The following is an 18566-nucleotide window of genomic DNA, read 5'->3' on the forward strand; positions in this document are numbered from 1 at the left end:
TATCATTAGTTTCTTATCTAAAACCGTACTATTTACAATTCCGTTTAGCGGTTCGATGAACTGGTGAACCAAACCGGACCATATCAAAAACGTCGATTATATTAAACCTAACCGGACCAATACTTCATACCCCCATTCCTTAAAAAGTAAACATGGCCTTAGAAGAATACATGGGAGGTAAGCAATCACACTGGCAAGCCACCCACAGCAGCGTGAAATTACCAGACAGATAAGTGACTAATCATCCACATCAACCCTTACCGGAAAAGCACAAACACTAGCTGAAAGAACCACCACCAACAGGTAAATTGAAGCAAACGGACAGCAACGCGATATCTTATTTATTCCATTATCGCATAACGTTAAGGTTATGTTACAGTACATGTATTTATATATGCTCACTCAATAAACAGCACGAATAAGGTTCGTTAGTACTTAATTGGACACAAGGGCACAGAACCTTCCAGCGCTCTCTTTCCTTTACAATACGACTGAACTTTCCACCTAAGCTCCGTCATCATCGACAGTGTTCACCCTCTCACATTCATCTATCCATTCGCTGTATCTGTAATCGAAAATTTTATGGTCAAAGAACACAGGTAAAGGAAAAGAGAAACTATGTTTTAATAAACCCACCAGCCGGAAAATAATAAGAGCATATTCATATGAACTTCTACTTACATGTCTATTGGTTCAGTCAAAGCTGAAAAAAAACAAACAAAAAATATATCAATAATTACGAATACATATGGATGTGGCAGTCCATATATGAAAAACAAGAGAAGTATCTAAACAAAGTAGCGAGTTAATACCAAATCCACCACTTTTTCCTACAACCTAGAGGAAGTTCCTATCCAGTTTACCAATTTGAGGTTGATAGACATTCGAAACAAAAATTTTAATCAAGTTATCCACAAATTTCCTAATGCCGTCCTTTTTCTGTCCATATACCATTACAATCCATACCTTGTGATCAAAATATTCACAAGTCTGTTCAGAAACATATTTCCATTTTGAATGATTTACCTAAACCTCCCTACATCTCCTACATCTGAGATTTATGTGTAATAATGATCTCTCCATCCTGTTATACTAACACTACGCCTCAATAGTAAATTAAGACGAGAGTAAAGTATTTGACATACCTGTGATGGTTGTGCTGAAATTCTCTTGGCAAATGCAACAGATAGCCTCGCCAATCAAGTTTTTCATGTCACTGAAACCAAATAACTTACTTAATTTCAATTCAAGACAAAATGAGAGAAAAATACATGTGCAAGTACACTACCCAATCAGATGCTAGATTGTAAATGAAACTCAAAACTGGAAAAGGAAATGAAATACAGTGATCCATTATCCCCAACAGCAAAGACCAATTTCTCGCACCATATATGACAGACCACAATTCTCATATGTAAGTGACAAAACCACATTCATCAGCAGTACCATAGAACATACAAGAACCAGCGGAACTCAATGCTTCCTAAAAAGTTATATACACCAAAACATGAGCAAAAAACAGATTAAATAAAAACTTACATGCGACACTCAACGCTGCTCCCATGGTTGCAGAAAGGGCAACAGAAAACTGTATCCAGCTTGTCCGTTCGCTTCCTAGCTGCAGGCTTTGCCTTGGCCTTTCTCTTGCCCATTTCTCAAAAAAAAATTCTGTCCTGTTGTCATAATTTAACCCGTCAGTTCGCATACAAGATACTAACAAAAACATACAGCCACCAGTTCACCTGAGCTCCCCACAGAGATAGATGGTGCAATCCCTACCATCATTTTAGAGAATATGATCCAATCAACAATTACATAAACCCTTTGTGTGCAGCGGAGTGCCGAGTGCGCATAGAGAGGTTTTAAACTATTTCGTGTAAAAAAATTATCGCAATGCTGCGAAATTCAAATGCATGAAAAGTACAAGGAGAAAGCGACTACGGGGTTTCCGACGACATTAAGCCCTAAAAACCATTGGAATTGAAAGAAAAGTGTTTGTTGTTAATTGTATCAAGAACGAAATTTTACAGCAGAAAACATGCTACCCAAATTCCAAATTTCACAATATATGAAATAGAAAAGAAAAATTCTAAAAGGGGGCCAAAAACCCTAGAAAAATTACAGTGAAAGAAACAAAATTGAAGTCAGAAAAGGGGAAATTAAGAAACGATGAAGAAAGAAAGAAGACCCCAAATTTGACAGCAGCTTAGAATTATGTGAGAATTGAAGTAAATAAACCCTAAAATTACGAATCCTAGATCGGAGATTGAGGAGGGAGAAGGAAAGATCGTACCTGGGAGTGAGAAGGCGCGCTGCTGAATCGTATGATTGGTCTACAAAACACGCTATATTTCCTGCGGGGGAAGACAAGGGCGGTCTCTACTCTCTATTTATAGGCAAACGTTGCGGTTTTGCCACGTAAGAAATATTTTTCAATTTTAAAGAGCTAAAAGTCAAATATGTGTCTCAGACAAGGAAGAAAATATTGGTAATATCGGAAATATCGGTAGTCCGAAAACACGAAAATATCGATGGAAATATCGGGATAATATCGATATCGATAAAAATTACATGGAAACCACGGAAATTGTAAGAAAAACTTGGAAATTTTTATTGAAACTTTGCAAGATGTTTATTTAGTCAATTATCTATTAGTTTATCACAAAAAATTGGAAGGAAATGCATTGCATGATGGATTTAACTGATTTAAGTTGATTATATAGCGAGCTGGCAAACATTGTGAGTGTAGAAAATATATAATAATTAATGAAAGAAGTTTAAACACACCATAATCATTTATATATAATGAATTAGTATAATATTTTACACTTTATACATTGCATGGTAAGATACATGAGTGACTAAGTACCACATAGAGTTCCTATGAGGTTCAAAATTTTCACTATCTTCATCATCACTATGTGTAGAGTAAGTGTATTGTGAATAGTAGTTAGCAACCATGGCAATGGCTTTCAAGAACCGAAACCCAAAAGTCAATAGGAAACCGAATACTTCGGTATTTTTCGGGATTTCAGGATTACCAAACAAATGGGATTTGGAAACCAATCCCATATCGAAAATTTCGGTATTTTTCGGGATGGTTTTGGTTTAGGACTTTTTCGGTTTGGTTTGGGATTTTCGGGAATTTTTTCCAACCATACATGTAAGTGACCAAATAAAAAATAAAAAAATTAAAAACCACATGTCATTGACTAAGTAATTAATTGACACAATTTAAAATATAATACCACAAAAAATTTGGAATATGTGCAAATTTATTTCTTGCAAAAAGAATTCAAAACAAAACTATATATATAAATAGTTTAGCATGTTTTCACAAAAATGTAAGTGGTATAGTGGTCAAGTCGCTGAAGGAGTTAGATGGGAGGGGTTCAAATCCCTTTATGTGCATGTTTGAGACTTTTCAGAAATTTTCAAATATTTTTAGGTTCATCTCGCGATATATTAACGATAATTAAAAAAATACTCACGAAATATCGTTATATGAAAAAAACGATAATCGCCGATATTATCGTTTTTTAAATCTATGGTCTCAGATAACTTGTGCGAAACCGGTTTCATCGCCTCGTGAAGTTTTGAACTAATAATGCATTGTTATGTGCCAATTTTTATGGAAGTATGAGATGTTATGATAAACGATAAACTCACTTCGTGTAAATCATTTATTGTGGAACTAAATCATTTTACATGTATTAATAAACACTAATAAAATTTAAAAACAGATAGTGTCTTGGAAGAAAATTTATTGCGGAATTAAATCATTTATTTTCGGTTGAAGTGGTTTGAACATATGAAACAAAGATATACAGACGTTCTGGTTATAAGATATGATTACGAGACAGATGCTTAGGGTCAAAGGGGTAGATAAAGACATTAGAAGACTCGAAAAGAGACTCTAAGAAAATACTTGGACTACTTGGATCTTACAAAAGACATGGCACAAAACCGAGCGCAGTGACGTTTTATAATTCATGTAGCTGACCCTACTTAGTAGAATAAGGCTTTATTGTTATTGTGGGAAGTTTGCACGTTTTAATAACTTTCTCATGTTGCACTACGTGACTGGTGATACCACCTCCGTAGCGTCCCATGTATATGAAAGTTCTACATTCCTAATGCTTAAGATGCAGTACAGACATTGCAATAAGAATACCGAAATGTATTAAGAAAAACGATCAATAATCATCATGAAAGAATCAAATTACTAACAGGGCAGTGCTCTCCATTCTGGATCTCGACATCAAGAAACTCGGCTGCAAGATGCAGAAGTGCCCTTCTGGACCCTTCCCCCTGCTTCCCCAACCACAGATATCATGAGGACACATCATAATACTTCAAGACGAGATGTTCCATCACTGAAAGAATGATTTTCACAAATATGTTCTTCTAACTCTTAAGTTATAAGTTAATAAATAAATAAACTTAAGACCAAATTGACATAAATACAAATAAAAGTCAACCTTTTCTCAAGTCTCGGGGACAAATGCCACTTATTTCAGTACGAAATCAACGACGCGTTCTACCGGGCGAACAAACTCGTCATATACAACATTTCCCCATCCATTTACCTGCCATGAAACTGGACTATTAGAAATCAGTGATCCTAACAAGTTAAAGTACCAATCGTAAGATAATATCCAACTACTGAAACACAACTAACGAATCAACTAAGAAATAATAGATACAAAACTGTTTGCCAACAATGCCAAGCTCAGAGATCGAGCCTGTCCAATGACAATATGACGGAACAGAGAGTAAAAGAAAAGGAACTAAGGATTAGCAGCGTAACACGTCCAAGGGCGCTTTTGTTTCCTTGACCGACACCAACCATTTCACAATCCATGGCTACTTCTACGGTCAAGCTGTCAAATGGTTCATGAGTTCAGTGATATGACCACTTAAAGTTGTTAAAGGAATGAAAGGAAACCAATCTCAAATTCATGATCCAGTTACACGAAGTTGCATTCTAGTAAAACATATCTATCTTCTGATGAATGGATAGAAAGATACAGTAAGATTAAGTGTCTCTCCTTACTTGAGTAGAAAATGAAAGATATAAGTTCTTTCTTCTGTTAAAATTGAAACCCTTGAGTGGTTCAAAATTTCACAAAATTGGAGTTCATTCTATGTCAACTAGATTTCGACTGATAACGAAACTAGTCAGCATAGCTTTCGAGGTCTATCTAAATGTTTAATGGAGACGAACTTGAACAAAATTAAACGGGGTGATTGTGAAGACAACCTGAAACAATTACTCTTTTTCATAAACAAAAAGAAGAAAAACCTCACCTCTCAACAAACCCAAAAATCTTAACTGTGAGGATGTGAAGATAAAAGAGTCTCACATCGTTGAAAGGAAATTCCTTACAAGAATTAAGATGTCCAGTTACTCTTTATATTGCCAATTCCTCAGCTTTCTTAATAATATAATAGTAGGTTGGCCCACGTGCTCCACGTTACATGATTTATGTTGTCAACAACAGCTTGAAAATTCGTCACACGTTAAGGAGCGTGTGAGGATATGCAAGTAAAAAAGTTCCGCATCAGTAAAAGAAGAAAGCAAATTCGCTTGAAGGGGCATGTAAGGATGTGAAGGTAAAAGACTATCACATCGTTGAAAGGGCCTTACAACGACTAAGACCATCCGAATGAAGACCATATGGCTCGTTTTAGCCCTTTGGCCCTTCAAGAAATTAATATTTTAATGAACAGTACTGTTGACCCTAAAAACTACCAAGCCTACGTGACGCGCATGCCGAGTAATCTATGAGCTAACTACGTCTTTCGGTTGAATACGGGGCGTGCCAACTCATCGGCCGAGTTCAGGCGATGAGTAAAATGTGTTGATGTTACGTTGGGTGCGCGGTTGACTTTTGTGTCTTGCGATTGCGACCGAGGAAAGAACACGTCTTGGCCTCTTGGGTTCTAGAACCTGAAGACAAGGCTACTATTCTTACGAAGTTCACAAATCGTCGTCGTTGGATTCGGTCACAGTGATGGTATTCGTCAGAGTAAACTCAGTCGAATCGACACCAAAGTGTAAGGGCACAAATACTCAAAGCGGATATAAGTCTTAACAGTAAACGTGGTTTGGCCGTCGAAGTGCCGAACTCTAAATCCTACTTGAGAGTATCCAATCATAAAATAACTCAGCGTGCAATGTGCCGAGCCCAATAAACTGTAACACCTCACTTCGCCGAGAAGGCTGATAAGATGAACTCGACTAATAAGGATTCAGAAATCCTTCTTGACCGAGACTTGGATAGATAACCAGTCGCCCTCGATGCAGTGCTATCTATGCCGACTGAAGATGCTACGAGACCAGCTGATTCTACGGTGACAGTGCTGTTTATGCCAACTGAAGATATCACCGGTTGCCTTCACAGTACTATTTATCCAAACTAAAGGTGTGTCAGCGAAAAGAGAAAAGAAAAAGTCTCAAGGTTGTTGAGAGAATTTGAGCAGGGTAGTTGTGTGTTGAATTGGAGGGCCTCTTCTGTTGCACCAAGCCTTGTATTTATAGGGACGAGTATGCGGTTGATAATTTTGTGGACTCTAATTGCAACTCTACCACCTCATCCCCGTGCTAATACATGATATCACCGCCACTTTTTAACTCTTGATAAGCCAATCCCTTTGCTAACAATTATCACAACCTGAATCGGTGATAGCCAGGCTCAAAATTTCAAATACTTGACCACGTGCATACATGGTGATGACTCTGGGAAACAATTCCAATAATTCATGGTATGCCATCCTTATCTCCTGCTCATTCCATGCATGATATAACTCACGTGGCATATCCCTATTTGATCGGCCAAGTGAAAATATTACAGATGCCTCCTCAAGTTGAACCCCATCGAGTATATCATTAGTGAAATTAGACTTTTAACTGCCGTAGACTACATGATAAGATGAAATATAACTATAATCATGTTGGAGAAAAAGTCTATTTGTTGACGTAAAAATACTTTAACATAAACTCCAAGATAATCACTCTGATGGAAAATATCTTGATATCAGAATAATTATCGTGAAATAGATTAAAAATATCTGTAATTCACTTTTCATCCGACGGTTGGGAGTTATGCCCACCTAACGGCCTTGATTGTACGGGCCGATGATGTAATTTTGGGTCCAAACACAGCCCCCCAGTTTCCTTGAGCTTCGGCTCGTAAGCCGAATGGCTAAGGAAACTAAACATTTGCATTTGAACTTGGCTACTACTGAGTACTTCCACCAAATAAATAACATCCTTGAACTTGTCAGAGGTGACAAGAACAACTTCATTGGTCTGAGCCATTGAAACCTTTGTGATGTCTTCCTTCAAATATAGTAATGCTAAAACTGAAAGAACTTCTCCACCGAATAAGATGTACTCCGCCGAACAAGATGAACTTGGCTAGAAACAAAGGAACCAAATAATATGGAAATAATATCTCACTCGTTAACTCATCCTCATATTGTGATTTATCGCCCAGTTGAATATCGACTTTCTCGGCTTCACCAATCTGAAGCTTCGATTGTCATCGAGTATAAGTTTCGAGTTAACAAACGAAGCCCGTCGATACAACATGGTGTCGGCCGTTGCAATCTATCTAAATGATCAACCATCACCAATAATCAAAAGACTGAACAACCAACAAGACTTGGTCGTATGTGAGATTTGGCCGAGCAATATGACTGAGGACATTAAAACCCGAGAATACACTGCTGATATTAACCACCACTATTGACCAACTTTATTTGGCATGGAAAGTGTTTACCACCAAAATAGATACAGCTTCGCTTAGTGAAATAAGCGGCGAAGGCGAGCCTCAGTAGCCACTTGGTGCAGAAAAAAAAAATCATGATGTTACAACACAGGCGGTCTTCCTTGTTGAATTAAGCATGCAGCAAATTAGCAGATAATCTTTCTCAATCAATATTTGCTTGTCGAGCACGAAAAATAACTCAGCGAAAACGAATCACCAGTAAGCCATTCCACCATCAAATCTACTCATCCATGCTAAGTGGCATTGGCATAAATACAAATCCCCCACCGAATGCTAATCTCTTTAAGTAAGCATGCCGAGACCTCTTGATTCTCGGTAGTTCGACTTGCCATCCATTCTCGGTCATTTGTGGAAATACTTTCGAAAAATGTATGTCTCTGCATGTGAACCATGATCACGGATGACTGTTAATGAAATTCCCCTGAAGCTATACGACCGAAGATAACTTTTTGAGAAGAACCACTAATCCGACGTTGACTGGTAAGCAAACGACCGAATCCACACCACTAAATTAACAAAATTTGTTCTGCTAAAGCCGAATACTGGACATCGTCATGGTTCTCTCGGCCAATACAATATCAAATGAATTCCATCACTAAATCTTTGCATGCCATGGTCCCGACGACAAGGCCTCGGCATAGAGACAACAGTTGTCCTAGCCGAGGGCCTCGAAACCAAATTGAATTAGTTCACCACCATTCCAATTCTTGTTATACTGAATACTCAAAGGCATGCTATGCTAACATAACTCCACCAAATTAACAGCAGCACCCTGAGACTTATACTTGGTTTGATACTTAACTTCAAATTGAAGAATCCCAGAATGCTTTATTGGATAAAGCATTATTCGTTTTCTTTTATTCCAGAAACCAAAGGTGCTGAGTGAGGATTAGGCTATACGAAGGCCTACCACCTAGCATGGGTGGCCTACTGCAAACAACTTTTCTCGGCTCGGCTAAAAAACAACTTTTTAAGCCAAGCCCGCCATATTTTGGATTGCCGCACCATCTTGTTGCCCCCTATATTTTCTTATTCATCGGCTTAATTAGCCAGATGATCAAGAAAATAATTTATTCCTTTTTTTTTTAGCAAAAGAAAATGTAGACGGTTGAATCATAATTAGGAGGAGGCCAACAATGCTTTATTCCGAGCCGATATCTTTTTATATCAAAATTTTCAATTTGATTTTGCTTTAGGCCGAATAAAGAATCACTTACAAATACTTTTGACTTGGCGAAATATTTTTTATTCTCTGCTGCCGAATGTGTTGAACAATTATTATACCCCCCAGGCATAATTATTTCATTAATTTCAGCTTTTAATTCAAACAACTTAGCCAAACGAGATTTCTCCATATTGGCTTTATCACCAATAATCATATCGATTGGCGTGGTTTTTCCGGCTAGGCCTATGTCTTCAATTACCATATCAATCGATGTGATTTTATGGTTTGAAGTCGTGTATTGGTCTTGTTCGTCATTGGAGCACTCCTCTGACGAATCATTTTCTGAGTCAATTTGTGGCTCAGAAACTTGAACATTTTCTTCTAGGCCTACCACACTTTCAGTCTCGATCGAAAAAATAGGTGGCCTTTGTTCTTCGGCCAAATTAACAATTTTCTTAGGCCGAATATTGGTTGTGGCAGGAGCGGAAATTTGCCCCTCGGCCTCTTGCCTTTAAAAAATTCTTCCCAATCTCTCGAAGAGTTGTTTTTGCTTCTTTAATAGGCGATGTCACTTATCCCACGAAGCCTGATCGAGATAGATCATGTGAACTTCGTAATTTTAGCATTGGGTCTCTCTGAGCGTGCCAAAATGTTGACCCTAAAAGCTACCAAGCCTACGTGGCGCGCATGCCGAGTAATTTATGAGCTAACTACGTCATTCGGTTGAATGCGGAGCGTGCCAACTCGTCGGCCGAGGATTAAAATGTGTTGATGTTGCATTGGGTGCGCGGCTGACTTCTGTGTCTTGCGATTGTGACCGAGAAAGGAACATGTCTCGGCCTCTTGGGTTTTCGAACCTGAAGAGAAGGCTACTATTCTTATGAAGTTCACAAATCGTCGTCGTTGGATTCAGTTACAGTGATGGTATTCGTCAGAGTAAACTCACGCTGAATCGACACCAAAGTGTAAGGGCACAAATACTCAAAGTGGATATAAGTCTTAACAGTAAACGTGGTTCGGTCGTCGAAGTGCCGAACTCTAAATTCCACTTGAGAGTATCCAATCATAAAATAACTCGGCGTGCAATGTGCCGAGCCCAATAAACTGTAACATCTCACTTCGCCGAGAAGGCTAATGAGATGACCTCGACCAATAAGGATTCGAAAATCCTTCTCGACCGAGACTTGGATAGATAACCAGTCGCCCTCGATGCAATGCTATCTATGCCGACTGAAGATGCTGAGACCGGCTGATTCTACGGCGACAGTGCTGTTTATACCAACTGAAGATATCACCGGTTGCATTCACAGTGTTGTTTATCCAAAATGAAGGTGTGTCAGCGAAAAGAGAAAAGAAAAAGTCTCAAGGTTGTTGAGAGAATTTGCGCAGGGCAGTTGTGTGTTGAATTGGACGGCCTTTTCTGTTGCACTGAGTCTTGTATTTATAGGGACGAGTATGTGGTTGATAATTTTGTGGACTCTAATTGCAACTCTACCACCTCCTCCCCGTGCTAATACACGATATCACCGCCACTTTTTAACTCTTGATAAGCCAATCCCTTTGTTAACAATTATCACAACCTAAATCGGTGATAGCCAGGCTCAAAATTTCAAATACTTGACCATGTGCATACATGGTGATGACTCTGGGAAACCATTCCAATAATTCATGGTATGCCATCCTTATCTCCTGCTCATCCCATGCATGATATAACTCACGTGGCATATCCCTATTTGACCTGCCAAGTGAAAATATTACAGATGCCTCCTCAAGTTGAACCCCATCGAGTATATCATTAGTGAAATTAGACTTTTAACTACCGTAGACTACATGATAAGATGAAATATAACTATAATCATGTTGGAGAAAAAGTCTATTTGTTGACGTAAAAATACTTTAACATAAACTCTAAGATAATCACTCTGATGGATAATATCTTGATATCAGAATAATTATCGTGAAATAGATTAAAAATATCTGTAATTCATTTTTCATCCGACGGTTGGGAGTTATGCCCACCTAACGGCCTTGACTGTACGGGCCGATGATGTAATTTTGGGCCCAAACAAGTGCATAGTCATATTTCTTATCATCTCCAACCGATGGTTCAAAGGGCCATAGGCCAAACATAGCCTTGTGATAAAAAATCATCTCCAACCGAAGGTCAAAGGGCTATAGTATGAAATGTGAATAATTGAAATAAAAGGAGGTAAGATAGTATGAAATGATGAAAAATATGTGAGAAATGGTACAGGAAAAAATTAGAAATTAAAAAAAAAAACAAAGTGGGCTAGCCAGCGGGTTGGCTGAAGATGGCCAACTAGTTGGCTCTTTGGCCCTTTTTGTCCGTATGGCCTACGAGTCCTTTGGCCTAACCCTTGGTTGAAGATGATTTTCGAGCTATTTTTGGCCCTCTGGTCCTCTGGACTTTTTGGTTGAAGATGATCTAAAAGATTGTGTTGCACCCATATTAATAGTTTTATGGTAAAACCAACATTCTTCAACATTCATACAAAAACCCAAACGCCCACCCAAAAACAAACATTTGAAAGTTCTTTTTTCTTTTCTCCAACATTTTCTCAGCAACCAAACACACCATCAAAGAAGAAACATGTTCAAATAATTACCCAGAATCATCACTAACTGGAGTGAGTGGATTAATACGAGATGGAGAATCATCACCCAACTCCTCATCCGATCTCCCCTTCCGCTTCCCTGTAAATAAAATTATAAAAAATTATAAAATCTAAAAAATTTAAAAAAAAATCATGGCTTTTGTTCTCATTAAAATTAAACCCAAATCTTCACCCAAAAAAAAAAAAAAAAACCCCCAAGAAAAAGAAAGGTGCTTTTGTTAGGTACCTAAGAATTGTTGTGGTAGTTGGGGCATGGCTCTTGAGCTTCTGTTGGAGCTAAGGCCAGTTAGGGTTCAGTTGAAGCTGTTGGTTATGCTTCTTTTTCATCTTCTTTCTTCTTCTTCTGCCTGGAAACACAATAAATATGCGATAGAGACAGTGCTTCACAGTGAGTGTCTACACGTCTGAATTGAAATGGCGGCCCGAGTAGTCGTAAACACTAAAACAACGACGTTGCAAATTTAACCTTTATGTTTTGGTAAGTTATCACTTTGGTCTTTTACATTTTAAACTCATCAATTTAGTCTTTTATTTATTTTGTTATTCATCGTTGTCGTCCAACGCTGGAAAAAAAATCTGTTAATTTGCTGAAGTGACAAGACCAACAAAGCCATTATTTATCATTGATGTCATGAGTAGGCCACACTGAATTTTAAAGGGCCAATCATTTGTCTGCCCCATGTGTCCTAGGCCTTCATGCTCATACACATATCAAGGTGTCATTCAAACCCATGATATGCCACATTGCCTTTCCCAACTCAAGAAGGTAGGGTCGACTCTTCGAAGTCTACCTAACATGGCATGCGGCCTCATCTCATAGCTACATGTGAGGAGTCTCGCTTATAAATAGCCAAGTATTGAAATATACTTCTCAGAATTCTTTTTATTCTATTGGTTTTGGTTGATATTGGTCGAACTTGTTAAGATAACGGTTTGGGTTCGAGAAAAATGGTAATTTGATCATTAAGATTAAAGACATTTTGGTATTTTAATACATAACTAAAGAGAACTTGGGTCATGATTCAAATCCTTCTTTATTTTACAAGCTCAACGTAACTAAAGATAAATTAAAGAAATCATAGAATGTTGTAGTTGACTTACATGAATAGCAAGGTCGATGACTAATTATGTTGATGCACAAAACCGGAGGGATCTTGGAACAACGTAAATACGACCGTGAATCTGCCAGAAGGGGAATAACACAAGATGTATCGTGGTTTACCCCAATGTTTGGGCAACGTCCACACTGATATTGTATTTCTCTGAGAGGATGAGAGGGTGAGAACCTCTGAGGGTGAGAGTAAGGCTTCTCATGGCCTAAGAATTGGCCTCCCCCAATGAGGAGAGTGAGGAGTCATTTTATAGAATAAGGGCTCCTCACTTATTACATATTTGCCCATTCCTTTATTACATAATTACATTTGAGTCCTCCAAGTATTTATACAATATCTAAATACGGAGGCCCTAAGTATGGTACAAATAGTAGTCCCACAAGTCTTCAGTCAAGAGAGTCTTTTGGCTGGAGACTTGAAATTCAATCCATGTGCGCGCCGAAGTAACTAGATGTCATCTTGAACTGATACTTGATATGAGGTGGTGCTCAAAGTGAAATGATGCTCAACTAGAATTAGCACATGTTGTGAGGCTGCTTGGTTTGTGGCTTATGTTGCCTTGGTTGGCTCGGCTTGTGGCGTTGAAGGTGATGGAGTCCCTTTTATAGAATAATGGCTTGCTCTTCAATACATAAATGATGAGCTAGAGTCGATGCTCGCGGCGAGTCGGTTGCTCGGCAGGCGGCGATGTTCTCTAATGATGGTGAGGGAGTCCCTTTTATAGAATAAGAGCTCATTCCTCAATACATAAGTGATGAGTTAAGAGTGATGCTCGCGGCGATGCGGTTGCTCAGCAGGCGGCGATGCTCTCTAATGATGGTGAGGGAGTCCCTTTATAAGATAAGATATCGCTCCTCAGTATATGAATAATAGGTGCTCTCTAATGAAAGTGAGGGAGTCCCTTTTATAGAATAAGAGCTCGCTCATCAATACATAAATAATGGGCTAAGTTCCCCCAGTATTTTTCATGAGGCCTAGTTGAAGCCCAATATATGGTACATAATGTAGTCCCCCAAGTCTTCGGTCAATAGAGTCTGTTGGTTGGAGACTTCAAATTGAATCCATGCATGGGCCGAAGTGACGGTTGTTCGGATGCGGTATTTGTATACCCTGCACTGAAGCTTTGTAGGTGAAGCTTTGCAAGTGATGCTCATGGATGTTGACATGAGTGATGCTCATGAATGTTGACATGAGTGATGCTCATGAATGTTGACATGAATGATGGTCATGAATGTTTATATATGATTATCATGAGTGATGCTCATGAATGTTTATGTATTAATGACATGAGTGATGCTCATGTATAATTTTGGAATACTGGACGTACTTTTGATCACCTAGTAGGTGATAATAGCGGCAGGTTGCCAAATAATTTTGGAGTACTGGGCGTACTTTTGATCACCTGGTTGGTGATAATAGCGGCAGGTTGCCGAATAATTTTGAAGTACTGGGCGTACTTTTGATCACCTGGTTGGTGATAATAGCGGCAGACTGCCGAATAATTTTTTGTAGTACTGGATGTACTTTTGATAACCTAGTGGGTGATAATAGAATGCCTGACTCTTTTGGGCATATGGGCCTTCGCCCTCCATATTACAATCCAGCCCATTATTTTGGCCTTGCCTTTTTTTTAATTTTTTTTATTACCCTCCGATGGGGTTTATACAGATGTCTCCGAAAGATAAAAGAAATAAATCACATCATTCAAAAACAAGAAAAGTAAATCACATCATTTTGGTGGGTTGGTTATTCCTTGCTTTTGCTTTTGCTTTCTCTTTTCCATTTCCTGCATGTTCTCCTGTAAAATGTAGCAGCTGCCTGGATAGCCTTGACACCACCCACTTGCTTTTCTTGCTTTTCTCTAAAGTGACAGCTGCCTGGACAGCCTTTCCGACACCACCCATTTGCTTTTCTCTAGCTTTCTCAAAGAATGAGAATATGCATGATGGTGGGCATCTTCGTCGACAAAAGCAAAAGTAGACAGGATAGCAATGCGACTGGAAATCACCATGCCCGAGCTGACCAAACGAGCCATATCCGCATGTGAAAAGATCTCATGCATCCCTTCCCCATGTCAGTACCTTCCCACCTGAGGTTAAGGCAAGAACGTGAGCGGTGCCTCTTCGGAATTCATGCATGATGAGGTCACGAGTGTTCTGGTCCATGTCACCGTGGGTGGCGGAGATAGTGTGGTCGCGGCTTCTCATCTTGTCAATAAGCCAGTCCACCTTGATCCTGGTGTTAATGGAAATGACATTCTGGGTGATGGTCAGGGTCTCATACAAATCACAAAGGGTCTCGAGCTTTCATTCTTCTTTATCAACATTGACATATAACTGCTTGATACCCTCAAGGGTGAGCTCATCACGCTTTACCAAGATCCTCACATGTTTGTTCATAAACTTCCTTGTGATTTCGAGGGCTTCAGGTGGCATGGTAGCAGAAAACACCCCAACCTGAACCTTTGATGGCAGGAGCTGGAAAATGTCGTAGATCTGATCCTTAAAACCACAGGAAATCATTTCATCAGCTTCATCTAATACAAACATCTTGATGTAATCTGGGCGAAGTGACTGCCTTCTCAACATGTCAAACACACGACCAGGGGTTCCAACAACAACATGAACACCAGCTTGAAGAATGCGTTGATCATCACGAACACTTGTCCCACCAACATAAGCATGAACCCTTACGTACAACTAGGGAAACTCCGACGGAGAGCTCGAGAGCCTAGAACTTCAGGCTCCGTCACGGCGAAGAAAGTGGTATGTTGGTGGGATCCCAGTAGTGGCACAACGCCGCTCATTGAAATCGCCCTGCATATTTTCCGATATGAACGGTGTACGACACAGAGGGTAATTCTTCTGATCATACCCGACCCACCGATCTACGCACCTTTTGTGGAAGACGTGACGACAATTCGTGAGCCGTCGTATCTCGTCCTCGCCCTCGAACTTGTACAAGCACACGATGCACGACTCCGGGGGGTCCATCAGGTCCGAGAACTTCACCAGTGGTAGAATTTCCCAGATCAAAACTGCAAAGACGGAGTGGAACTCCGGGAATCGGGCCGACGGGTCGGACCAGGCATTGTCCTGTTCGATGAAATATTAGAGACCCAACAAGGAGAAGAAGGCGGGGATGAATTTTCGGATTAGACCCAACAAAGAGAGTGTTTGGATGAAGAGCTTTGGGAGCAGAAGTTGTGTGTACCCAACTGGGAACCCCATAAAAAAGCTTCGAGCTTTGAGGTTTCGGGTTGTGTTGTTTTTTGTTTGGATAGTCGCCAAATTGAGGGGAAAACGAGAAAGAGAGAGCGATGAAGAGACTGGAGAGGTCTTGTGGGTATTTTGTTACCGAAGTTGAGATCACAGGGCATGTCCCCATTGAAGCTGCGACGTCTCCGAGGGCATGGTGGGCCAGACTTCCACCCATAGTAAAATATCTTTATGGTCACCTTGTTGATCCTATTTTCTCTTCGTTTGAAGACGAAAGGAGTAATTTTGCCTGAGGAATTGTGAGCTTCCCACCCAGAAACTGTCTGTGCGTGATTTGGAGTCGTCTAAGCCATGGGGGTCAAATTGGCCTTTGATCTTAGGATCTCTTAATGGAGCTGAAGATCTTGTGGAGTGGGATGGTGGAAGTAGTAGCTAGTCAATTGGGTTTTGCAGATTCACGGCGGAGGTAAAAAAAATGAAATAGAACCAACACAACTTTTCGTATCAATTCCCACAGACGGCGCCAAATGTTAATGCACAAAACCGGAGGGGTCTTGGAACAACGTAAATCCGACCGTGAATCTGCCAGAAGGGGATAATACAAGATGTATTGTGGTTCACTCCAATGTTTGGGCTACGTCCACACTGATATTGTATTTCTTTGTGAGGGAGAGAGAGCCTCTGAATAGGAGAGTGAGGCTTCTGAGGGTGGGAGTCAGGCCTAAGAATTGGCCTCCCTCAATGAGGAGAGTGAGGAGTCCTTTTATAGAATAAGGGCTCCTCACTTATTACAAATTTGCTTATTCATTTATTACATAATTACATTTGAGTCCCTCGAGTATTTATACGATATCTAAATACAGAGACCCTAAGTATGGTACAAACAAATTATTATATATAGTTTTGAAGAAATTTGATCTTTCAACCACAATACTAATCCACTATAAGCATTCACATTGGTTTAAATAGGTGATAAATTCCGGCCAAGGTTTTTTAAAACAAAATTGGAAATAACCTGTTTTTGATTGAAAAAAAACCTTGTAGGCAGTATCTGGTTCCAAACAATCGGATAAGAAAAAGGTGAAGATTCCATATCCTTATATTCCTTACCTTTTATAATGTTCTTGACAACTTACACCACCCAATTTTCCATAAACATTGAGTAATGTGCATTTGGGGATCAATATGTAATTTTCTAGGAATAGCAACAAAAGTAAAAGAATAACTTTTTTTTTTTTCCTGAAAGAATTGTTACACTAAAGAAGAAAAGAAACAATTTTACAGTTACACAATGCAAAAGTGGCAAAATGTAGTAAATATAGAGAGTGGAGAAAGATATTGGGATTTTGGATCGTATCCGGATTGTAATGTTCGGAGCTTAAGGATTAAGAAATCCGAGTCCTTAGTTTGTGTGAAAGAGAAATCGGATCCCTTGATTTGTGTGAGGCAGACCATTTGAATGAGTTAATTGACAGAAGGCAGAAAAGGAAAGTCACTTTATTTACAATTACAAAAAAGAATTTAGGCATATCTTATTGTCGAACTCAGTTTGAGTGGTTCCCGTATTGCTTGATCTTGAACTCTACATAATGAGATCCGTAGTGGATCTTTGTCCAGATATTGGCAACTTTTGATGCATATGCACAGTGCATTTACAAAGATGGAAGCTATTTTGGGCATTTGCGTTACGATTTTTGCGAGGTGAAACCCATAATTGTCATTAAAAAAATTCCATTCAATAATATAAATATAAATGAGAACAAATTCAGTAGGATTTTAGCAAGTGAGAATATGGTTTTGGATTGTGTTTGCATAGTTCCATTTTTTTATGATTTAAGAAAATTGTAGTCATCCACCCATTGTTTGATCTTGATACAATGGTGGACGGAAAGGTACAACATTAAAGGTTAAATAATCACCTACCGTTAGATTAAAGTCGAATGATGGAAGATCATAATTTCCTTGGACCATGGGGTGTAAGAGAACAATACCAACAACTTGCATACCATCATCTTACCATAGCAAAAGTAATAATCTAATCATCAAGAACCACATCATTTTGTTTGCAAATGTAATTTAAAAAATTTGACCTCCCTATCATCATTCAAAATTATTTACTTCGATATAAAATTTCACTAATATGGTCCAAAATCAGCGGCCTAAACTTAAAGTGTGTACTTTGAGCAAGGTTCTAAAAGACGCTAGGCGCTAGTCGGGCAACGAGCTAAGGCCTAGTGCCTAGGCGGCTAGGTAGATTTAAGTAATTCTATTGTATTTCGTGTAAATAATTATCTGTTTATACTTAAAATATATATAATTTCATCATAAACTATAAAACAAAATGACATATATATTATAAAGTATTGGAACATAATGAAAACATGAGGAGCAAACATATAATGTGTGTTTATTTAAGTGTTCGATAAGTCTCTTACAATTTATTGAAAACAATAAAATATAAAAGGAAAGTTATCTATTTCGTATTTAAGTGAGTTGCAACCTAAGCAGATGTCTAGACGAGGCTAGACGAATTAGACGGATTTTCTTAATTTTCAAACGTGAAGCACTGTTAGACGGTGATTATTAGAAAAGTGACTTTCAGATGGACCAAGATGCATAAGTAAATAGACAGAAACTGA

The 18566-nt window shown here is 38.9% G+C and overlaps 2 protein-coding genes and 1 pseudogene across 2 annotated transcripts; all 3 read right to left on the minus strand.

Annotated features, from left to right (window-relative positions):
* Positions 1 to 308: 308 nt before the first annotated feature.
* Positions 309 to 2403, minus strand: LOC126591324 (transcription elongation factor 1 homolog). The gene is made up of 5 exons (XM_050256973.1): positions 2294 to 2403; positions 1540 to 1673; positions 1146 to 1216; positions 682 to 703; positions 309 to 565 (listed from the first exon to the last, which is right to left on the minus strand). The coding sequence occupies exons 2-5, from the start codon at positions 1650 to 1652 to the stop codon at positions 505 to 507; spliced, it is 267 nt and encodes an 88-aa protein (XP_050112930.1). The 5' UTR covers positions 1653 to 1673; positions 2294 to 2403; the 3' UTR covers positions 309 to 504.
* Positions 2404 to 4206: 1803 nt separating this feature from the next.
* On the minus strand, positions 4207 to 14916 carry LOC126590444 (uncharacterized; annotated as a pseudogene).
* LOC126590445 (eukaryotic initiation factor 4A-2-like) lies at positions 14905 to 16144 on the minus strand. The gene is made up of 3 exons (XM_050255906.1): positions 16067 to 16144; positions 15605 to 15804; positions 14905 to 15397 (listed from the first exon to the last, which is right to left on the minus strand). Exons 1-3 carry the CDS (start codon positions 16142 to 16144, stop codon positions 15016 to 15018), a joined length of 660 nt encoding a protein of 219 aa, XP_050111863.1. The 3' UTR covers positions 14905 to 15015.
* Between the last annotated feature and the right edge of the window lie 2422 nt (positions 16145 to 18566).

This window comes from Malus sylvestris, chromosome 11 (assembly GCF_916048215.2).
Source record: "Malus sylvestris chromosome 11, drMalSylv7.2, whole genome shotgun sequence".
In the NCBI taxonomy this organism is placed as follows: Eukaryota; Viridiplantae; Streptophyta; class Magnoliopsida; order Rosales; family Rosaceae; genus Malus; species Malus sylvestris.